At 45.0% G+C, this 9,851-nt stretch overlaps 1 protein-coding gene across 8 annotated transcripts in view; it reads right to left on the bottom strand.

The window, feature by feature from the left end:
• Schip1 (schwannomin interacting protein 1) overlaps positions 1 to 9,851 on the bottom strand; it is a 690,937-nt gene that overhangs the window by 54,069 nt on the left and 627,017 nt on the right. The window contains exon 1 of one of the 8 annotated variants that reach the window (XM_076574220.1): positions 2,293 to 2,571. The exons of the other annotated variants lie outside the window; for them this stretch is intronic. Within the exon in view, the coding sequence (XP_076430335.1) occupies positions 2,293 to 2,322 (30 nt within the window). The 5' untranslated portion in view covers positions 2,323 to 2,571. Of the gene's footprint in view, positions 1 to 2,292; positions 2,572 to 9,851 lie in introns of those variants that run through there. 8 annotated transcript variants of the gene reach the window in all.

Raw genomic sequence — 9,851 nt, 5'->3', positions numbered from 1 at the left:
AAAAGGGCTCGGCTGCCGTATGGGGATCTGCCAATGGTAGTTGCAGTAATCTACCTCTCTCTCTCTCTGCAGCAAAACATCCAGGGGACGGGAGTCTGAACTCCCACTCACGGCCGCTCCATTAGAGTGTTCTCCAGAAATCTCAGCAGACATCACTGATGGGAGAAAAGGAATCAGCCCTCCAATGAAATTCTGTTGGTTCATTAAGAATGCCAACCTGAGGGGAGTGGTGGCACAGGCCTCTAATCCCAGCACCAGCACGGGGGAGGCAGAGGTGGGATGAAAGCCTTGCATGCATAGTGAGTCTCATGTTAGCCAGGGCTACATAAAAAACCCACTAACCTAAGCAATATGCCACAACCACTCTGCATTATCATTTAGAACAAATAAACAGGCCCTAGTGGGAGAAAAAAAAAAAAAGGTGGGGGGTTCTGAAAAAAAATTAGTTTGTTGATATCACTAGTTACTTAGGACCACACCAAGCTAAGACTGTAGGGAAATCACTTTTTCTAAACCCGATCATGCGCGATGCCAGATGGGTTCTAAAACTCAGATTTCTAAGTCGGATTGGGACTTGGCTTCAAAGCTAACATTCCTGTTTTTGTTAGCTCTGAAGGAAAGCATTTCAAAAGAGTCTACACACATGCTTCTACCAACCTCCATTGGTGAAACACAGTCTATTAACTACCATTTATCAACCTAACACATGTAAGTTTACTGTGGAAATAAGCAATAGAGACTTCCAGATCATCAAACACACGGTGCCACTGTTAAATACTGAGTTCCTATCAAGTCCTACCTATCTGTCTTCCTTTGGAAGAAACATTTGCCTAACATGGTCCCTCCCTCTCCCGATGAAATTGCTGCTACTGACCAATTTTTCACCTTCCAAAAACAATGACTTCATGTTGGGCCTAATGAGAAAATATAGGGAATGATCCTCTAGTAACCTGCCCTTCAACATAAATTACGGAGCTTCTCTGAAAAGGGAGATGAAAAACTATTTTAATTATGACAATAATTTAATCTCCTGCAGCCGAATGTAGCCCATCCCCACACTAGACTCTCCATGGATGCCTGGCATTCCCCACCCTAAATGTGTGACTCTTTTCTCAGCTCTGACTTTCTCTTGGAAAAAATTCCTGTGAAGCATACATCTTGATACTAAAGGATCTACGCATGTAACTAAACGTCCCATAAAATGAAAATACTACAAAACAGGTCCCTGATTATAAAATTCCAATTATTAAGCATAAAAACAGCGTACAAACATATTTGGTAGGCATGCCTTCCTTGGCTAGCAACGGCTGCCTCGAGTCTCGTGAAATACACTATTCTTCCTGCAGACATTCACACTGTGAAATCGGACCCTCGGAGAAACACCTGTTTCAGGTAACCTGTCTCAGGTAGCCTCCCTCTCACAAGGAAGAGGCATTGTTGGGTTAGAGAGCTGGTCTCTGAGAAACTCCCTCAGGTGAGCAATACCCCGATGCCAGCCACCCAGGCTGTGGCCCAGGCACGCCTGCCGCTGCACAGAGCCCTGTCTCTGAGACGGCTCTAGCTGTTTACAGTGTTGTCTCTACAATCCAAGCGGTAGGGTGGAGTTATGAAACATTCTAGAAGGGAGCTCTGGAAATGGTCTGAAGTGTTTCATTCCTAGCTCCAGAGAGCAAATTGGCACATTAAGAGATGAACATGTGTTATTCAATTTTTTTTTCTATGTGAAGTTTTTAATCCACACCGACACTGGCATTCTTACCTATTAACCATTTAAAAGAGCATGCTGCTAAAAACAGGTTCATAAATACATGTGAGTGCAACTTGAAACGCCACACGCCTGCTGACTGGTTGATGAAAAATTCTAAGATCATCAATTAGGACTCTTGATGTACATAATTTTCTCACAGTCTTAAAAACTGGATGCCAAGTAATTCGCCTCTTATGCAATGAACAATAATCACATTTTTCGGTGTTGTGTCTATGACCCCTTAAATTCAATTACAGTTCAGAGCAGTTCCTCTCATTTGCTCAGACCTACAGTGTGCTGAGCACGCATCACCTCCGTGTATTCCACAAAACGCTTAAAAGGCCAAAGAAACAGTGTTTCTGCCCCATTACTCTCCAGAAAGCCTCATTAGAATTCAGATACTGTATGCGATGAAGGCCGGGAGCGGAGCCCAGGATGGCAAAATCCCCTGAAAATCCAGCAAGAGGCAACCTGCTGCCCTAGAAGAGGAAGGCCTCTCCCACCGGGGCGAGGGCCTCAAAAAAATCAGGCTTTCCCAACCTTACCTGGTACGAGCAGTTCTCCTGATGTACCATCTCAGAGCATCCTAGGGCGCAGACCCTAAAGCTGGGCTGCTGGGCGAGGCTGCGCAGGGGAAGCGCCGAGCATCCACAGGCGCGGGAGAACGCCCTGGTTAGGCAGGGGCTCCCCGCAGATTAAAATGGATGCTGTTCCGCTGAGCAACCTGCGCAGTGGCAACTGCCTGTGCTGGGAAGCGGCGCAGCCACCGAGCTCGCTCGCTCCCTCGCTCTGCAGCCTCTGAGCTGCTCTGCTTCTCAGGAACCCGGAGGCAGGCTGCTGAGCCGAGCTGGGACCGGCCTGGGGGAGGGGGCGGGCGCATCACCCGCACAATCAGCCAATTATATTATAGGCACAAAGAAAAGGATCTGTCTGGGGCTGGTGTGACCTTCTGGTGCTTTATGAAGGCAGTTAACTGATGTGGAAACATTCTAGTACTCATTAAAGAGAAAAAGGCCAGCGAGGGAGAGAGAGAGAGAGAGAGACAGACACAAATCAATGCTGCAGTTGGACATTCCTAACTTGCGGCTGCAGCATCCTTCCTAACCACTAATGCTGCTCACCGTTGGTGCTTATGAAAGCCAGGCCTTAAGGATCCTTTCAGAACTTTTAACATGCTAAAGGGAAAACAGTCCATTCTGAATACTAACACGCAAGGTTTGTATTCATGCTTCGGAAACCCGTTTTTAAAGTATCTTGTCAACTTTCTAACTAGAGGGCTTTCTTTATGTATTATTTTGTAATTTACAAAAACGATTCTTAACTGTTTTTAAGTCAAACAAAAGATATAATGGAACCATTATTTCTATAATTTCGGGGTAAGTTTATTAAAATGTTAGAACTGGTATAATGTATTCTTTGCATGAAAGCTGAATTCTAATTTGCAGGTCTTTTTTTTTTTTTTTTAATTTTTCTTTAAGGTAGGGCCTTGCATGTATATATTGCCCAGTACTATGACTTGAATAGACAACATAACACAGATGATTCCTGGGACAGACTCTGGAGAGTCTGTATTGGGAAGAACTTGGGGACTGCAGATCATCGTCAAACGATCGCACATTTCTGGGAGAAAACCAGGGCCAATCAGAACAGTCTCAATGCCACTCTAGGACTCGAGGGTACCTAGGAGGGAGCAGGGAGGCCTGAACATTCTTCAATCTAATTACACAAAATGAAGAGCAAAACCAGTAAAATTTTCTCATTTGTATTCCTTGGCTGTCGCCAAACAATTCATTTTGGTGTTTGTTTGTGTCTCTGTGGAGGGTGGGTGTGTACGTGCCCTGGAGCGTGGGCGGTGGTTAGGTCAGTCCTTCCCTCCACCACGTGGGTTCCAAAGATCAAACCGAGGTCATCAGCCTCGGTGACAAGCACGCTAACTCAGCTAACTATCTATCTCTCTGGCCCTTGTTGAACATAATTGGTCCTCAGAAAAACCACGACTGGCTTCCAAGCATCATACTTCAAAGAAGAAAAGTTCCCAAGGCTAACATTTTAAGTTACTTCCTATTTTAGCTTCAGTACACCCATGTGCACACCCATTTCAGGTATCTTATCTTCCTAAGAGAATAAAAAGTGATAGGAGAGGCCCAACCCTTGTGTTCTCACTGGCTCTAAATTTGAGCAGCGGGTGGGTTCCAGGAATAGGCACTGTGGACATGTGTCCTGCATGATCTCTTGACTCATTTCCCTCCAGTACAGAGAGAGGTGGACATGTTGGACAAGGAGCATGTATTAGGAAAACCGGAGTCTGGGGGTACAAGTCTACCCGAACATAAGACAGAGAAAAGATTACAGCACTGTACGAAGCAAAACAACCAACATCCCAGCCCACCCAGACTCAAGCCTTCCCTACTGTCCACGCAGAGCAGAGATCCCCAGGAGGAGTACAAGGAGGTAGGTGAGGTGAGTGGTACCCCGCACCGCCCAAGACAGAGCAGCTCACTTCAAAGGCCACTGGACCGTGACTGCGGCAATGGCCTTCGTCTCCTGACTCTGGTTCCTGAGTCTAAGACACAGGACTAGGCTTCCACACAAAGTTGAAAAAAAAAATGACATTCTGGACTCTGTTCTTGTCTAAAAAACTGGGGGTTCTGGGCTATATTATATAAGCTCCTGAAGCCATTTATCAAGTGTTGTGTTTTTTTTCTTTTTTTAAAAGTCTAAACATGATCCCACTCTTCACAGTTGCTGTTCCAGAGAGAGGGGAAGTGACTCAGAGGTGGCTTTGCAGAGAACAGATTTCTGACACTTGCCTCCCAAATGCTGTCAAAATCACACCCCTCGCAAAAGGTATAAACAAGACAAAACGGGATGGATTTAGCAAGCTTGTCTGTATAACTATCCATTGGAAAGGACTTTATGTTACAATTTAAATCATGACTTGCCAGTACAGGAAGAAGGAAGAAAGAAAAAGGCTTTAAACACAAACCAGATGCCCCGAGAACATTTCAGCTAAAACAGGTCAGAAAAGGACATTAATATTTGTTATTTTTGTCTAAAAATACCCACAACCTTTTCATTTTAAGTGCAGTCTATAGGGCACTGATTCTTCTCTTCAAATCTTTTTGTTTCATTTCCTGCTAAAACCATCGAGTTGAAGGACAAACAGGATGTCTCAGTGGGTGAATGCTCTTGTGTGAAAGTTGGACTGACCTCAGTTCGATTCCTGGAACCCACATAAAGGTCCAAGAGAACAGATTCACAGACTTGTCCACTGACCTACACACACACACACACACACACACTACACATTTAAAAACATGTAAGTATTGAGTACCAGCCACTGTGCTGTGTATCTGTAATTCTAGTACAGAAGAAGCTGAGGCAGGAGGATGAAGTTTGAGGACAGCCTGGTTTTATACAATGAAATCTAAAAACAATAAAAGCCAAAAAATTTAAACTACTGATATTCCACTTTTAGATGGACCCCCAGAAACTATTTAACCCCAAGTTGTTGCCTCACAGACATGTAAGCTGAGCCGAAGGATGCTGTTAACAGGCCTGCTACCGAAAAGAGTATCCTAGGAGGGAAAAGCAAGAAAGGAACACTGTTTTCTGGGGTCCTATCAACTGAGTGGTCTCTGTATCCAACAAGGCTGCTTTTCCTGATCAAAAGACAGTGTATCTCCAATGTGAAGGTATTGGGAGATGGGGCTGCTGGGAGGTCATGAAGAGGAACCCCCATGAATGGAATGCATGCCCCTTCAAAAGACGGTCCAGGCAGCCGCTTGCACCTCTTACCACATTAAGAGCACAGGGAGAACTGGTCGCCAGCGATAGGAAGCAGGCTCTCACTACACACTGAACCTGCAGGCCCGTGGTCAGGAATCACCACGCTTCTGGAAGAGCAAGAATGCATTTCTATTGTTTAGAAGCCCCTGAGTTTCTAGCGCACAGCAGCCTGGATAGAATAAGACAAATGTTCAGTAGGACTTGGCAGAAACCAACTCACCTGGACTAGGCCAAAGCAGGCGCAAAACGAAATGAGTGTGGTCTGCTTAAATCTGATTCAAGGGATGTGTTCAAGGAAGAAGAGTCAGAGCATTTCTCAATTAACAAACATGTTTATGCCACTATAAAATAGTTGTGTTTTTAAGTCTCAAAAAAAGCTGTTGGTTTGTTTTTTTTTTCCTTTTGTGGTAAGTAGGAGAAATACAATGCAGAGCTGGTTTTTAATTTTTTTCTTACATTTATTTTTGTTATGTGTATAAGTGTTTACTTGCATATATGTATGCCTGTGCACCACATGCATGCAGGGCCCACAGAGGCTAGAGGAGGGTCAATACCCTGGGAGTGCATTTTCAGGTGCTTGTGAACTGCCTGTGAGTCCTGAGACTGGAACCTGGGTCCTCCGGAAGAGCAGCATGTGCTCCTAACTTTCTGAGCCACCTTCCTGCCCTGGAGAACTGTTTCGAACAGTAAATGTAGTAGTAAAAAGTCACATTCACAGGGCATTCCAGCACCAGTGCAGAAGTGATGTGCAGGGGCACAGGAGACTTTCTGGCAGAGCTACAAAAGCGGATTGTTCGCTTACATGGATGTATGCATTTGTCAACCTTCACTGAGTAAAATATTTAAGATTTGTGCATTTTATTATATATAGTATTTATTCCAAAGGATGAAAAAAAAGGCCTAGTTATCCATTTTCTACTCCAGTGAAGTATATGCAGGCTAAAGTATTTACAGGGAGACTTATTGATATATGAAACTTACGCTGAGATGAATCAGATAAATCAAATGAATTGATGGATGGGTAGAGGGGTACATCAATGGAACACTCTGACAAAGCAGGTTTAGTAAAACATCATTTCAGACTCTTAAGTGGTATATAAACCACCCGCTTGTAAGAGGGTGAAGACTCATGGGCTCTGAAAAGAAACTAATATATAAATTAGTATTTGTGAAATGAATTTCCACTTTAAAATTAAATGCCAGGGGTTGTAAATGAAGTAATGGCCAGGAAGGCAGAGGAGGAAGGCAGTAACTGATTTCCACAACAATGGAAAGCAGCTGGGTGTCATGTGATTTTTTAGGATGATAAAGGAAGAGAAGTTGGGAGTAAAATTAATCCTATGGCCATCAGAGTTCTTGAATGCCCAGTCAAGAAAAGGGGGAGTCCTCTCTGTTGTCACCAACCCTGGTATCAACTCATCACAAATCCTATGAAGATGCTCCCTCCCCATCCCCCAAGGACTTTCCCAACAGCTCCCTTGACTCTAACAGCCATGTAATAAAAACAAGTTCCTGTTAGGTACAATTCAAGGCAGGGGTTCTGCCCTCAGTGTTCGGTAAGGTTACAGTACAGGATAACTGTACATAACCGGAAGCGAACCAAATGCCTCCGAAGAAATTTTGTGTGTACGCTCACTAAGAATTGAGAAGAGGAAGAAAACTCTCAGCTAGGGTGAACATGAGACTGTAAAAGTCTTGCTCACTTAGAGTTCACTTCTTGAATTTCCATTTTTCTTGGAGTGACTTAAATTTCCTTAGCGCTTCTATCTCAACAGACACAATGGTACATGTCCATGATCCTGATGTTGAAGAGACTAGGGGAAGCCTGGACTATCCAGCAAGTCTTTACCTCAGAAACGAGCAACAAATAAAAAACACCCCCCTACGCACGCACACACGCACACCAGAAACTACCAAACAAAACCCAGGTTCTTTTCCTTTCAGTAAGAGAAAGGTTTACCTGGTGGTGTCAGCTTTGAAGACAGAGGAAGACACCATAAGCAAGGGATGGCCTCCTGCTCAGAAACAGGAGGCTAATTTTCTCCAGAACCTCCCAAAGGAACACAGTTCACTTAGCACCCTGATTTTTATCAAGTCAGAGTCCTGTCAAAGTTTTTAAGTCCATAACTGTAACACAATAAATTCATGCATTTGTATTGACTTAAGCTGACTTGGGGTGATTTACAACTGCATACATCCGAAACTAATCTTTGGGTGAAAGCCCACAGTTTTAGGGCAAGAGGCCATTGGGATGTGGTCAGCAAGGTGAGAGGAAGGTGAAGTGCCTTGCAAGGGTAAAGGGAGGGAGGGAGGGAGGGAGGGAGGGAGGGAGGGAGGGAGGGAGGGAGGGAGGGAGGGAGAGAGAGAGAGAGAGAGAGAGAGAGAGAGAGAGAGAGAGAGAGAGAGAAGAGAGAGAGAGAGAGAGAGAGAGAGAGAGAGAGAGAGAAGCTGACAGACATCTGTTTCAGGTGCTTCAGGAGAGGAGGAGAGAACAACCAGAGCCATGTGTTCTGACAAAGAGGAAGCTGTAAGGTTTTCCACTGAAACTGCGAGCAGCCCAATGTCAGGGCTGGAAAGCTCTGTGGCTGCAGTTAACAAGCTGGGAGACTGAGTAGAGGGCAGTTTGTAAACAATCTTGTTGACCACTCACAATCCCAGGGTGGTTCCATGAACACAGTACCGAACCTTGCCGGTGTTTACGAGTGCAGGACCGGGAGCTGGAGAGATGGCTCAGGGGTTAAGAGCACTGGCTGCTCTTCTAGAGGACCTGGGTTTGATTCCCAGAATCCATGTGGTGGCTCACAACTGTCAGTAACTCTAGTTCTAGGGGATCTGACCCCTCTTCTGGCTTCCACGGGCACCAAGCACACATAGACATGGAGACAAAACACCTATACATGCATAAAATAAAAATAAAGATTAAAAAAAAGAGAAGGGAGGGTCACACGTGAGGTGGGCATCAGAGAAGGAACCAACCAGAAGGGATAGAGTGAGGGTGATGGGTGGAGGGAGCTGAAAAGCCAGGCACTAGAAGACCTGATCGGGAGCACCTGGCATGCGTTCATTCCATTTTGGAAAAGAACACATGAATGCCAGGTTGCGAAGAAATGCTGTGTGAGGAGAACGTTCTGGTGGGTATGGGATAGAGATGGCAGAGCGGCCGTCATTGGCAGCTGGGGGGCAAGGCTTGAGGGAGACCAGAGAGGCTGGATGATTGTAGGGGAAACTTTCCCCAAACATTTCCTAGGGGTTTTGCTGTGTTCCTTGTGAACTCTGGTCCAGCAGGACAACAAAAAACAAACAGGATAGTTGAAACTCCTAACACATGTTAAGTGTAGGCAATGAACAGGCAGCAGCTGAGTCGGTGAAAAGCAGTATATGCGTTAAAAGCAGACAAAGAATAGCCAGATTTTATGGAATATGTTCAGCAGTAAACCAAGTGTGAGTGCTGAGCGTAGAAAGGGGCAGGAAGACTGAAGAACCTCTTGCCGTTCCCACACTGAATATTACCTGGTCCATTTGGGGCACTCGGTGTTCATGAGATTCGAGGACTGCCCACTGGCCCCTCCTATTCCTGCCCAGTTTGTGCTCTGGATAAGAGGTGAGGTACAGAGGAAGCCAGTGGAAATCGCCTCTCTCTCTGATAAAGGAAGTGTGCGTCCCTGGCAGATACTTTCTGTTTAACTGAGAACCAGTTTGCAAACCTTGACTGTCGGGGCACAGCTTCATCATCTCCCAGGTAGGCTGCTGGGGAGAGGTCGGGCACATGAAGACTGCAAAATCCTAGCTGTGGGCAGTGCAGCCCTTCACAGCCCTTGACTTCTTGGTATTTCAATGTACCCTCTCTCTTTGCCTTTGCTTTGTGTTGTAACAACCTGTCAGATGAGTGTCTTCCCTGGGGCTGTGACTTCTGGGATGGAGAGCCTCATAGCACACTTGCAGGCTACTACTGTATCAAAGTCATTCTCCACGTTACAGAGCGGGCCAAGAGTCCCAGAAGAAGACACTGACGTCAGGATAACTGTACACTTTTTTCCCTAGGAATATTTAGAAGACCAGAAGGGGATCTTAGAGGAAGATAAAAGAGACATACTATATGTTTTTATCCTTGTAACTATAAACAAGAAACCCAAGACTTATAAGTAACGTAAAATAATTGGCTTGGTCGTTTGCCTATTCTGACTCCGGCTTAATGCTTATTATTTTAAGCTACATTAGAAAGTAGCTTCCTTGGAAAATCATTAGTGTGAATCAGCAATGCTGATAAAAATGATAAAGTTTTTATGAGGGTAAAATTAACTTGAGCTCAAGCTTG

The sequence above is a fragment of the Peromyscus maniculatus genome, chromosome 6 (assembly GCF_049852395.1).
Source record: "Peromyscus maniculatus bairdii isolate BWxNUB_F1_BW_parent chromosome 6, HU_Pman_BW_mat_3.1, whole genome shotgun sequence".
NCBI lineage: Eukaryota > Metazoa > Chordata > Mammalia > Rodentia > Cricetidae > Peromyscus > Peromyscus maniculatus.
Note: the sequence above shows the minus strand (reverse complement) of the source record. Positions and strands in the feature narration are given on the sequence as shown.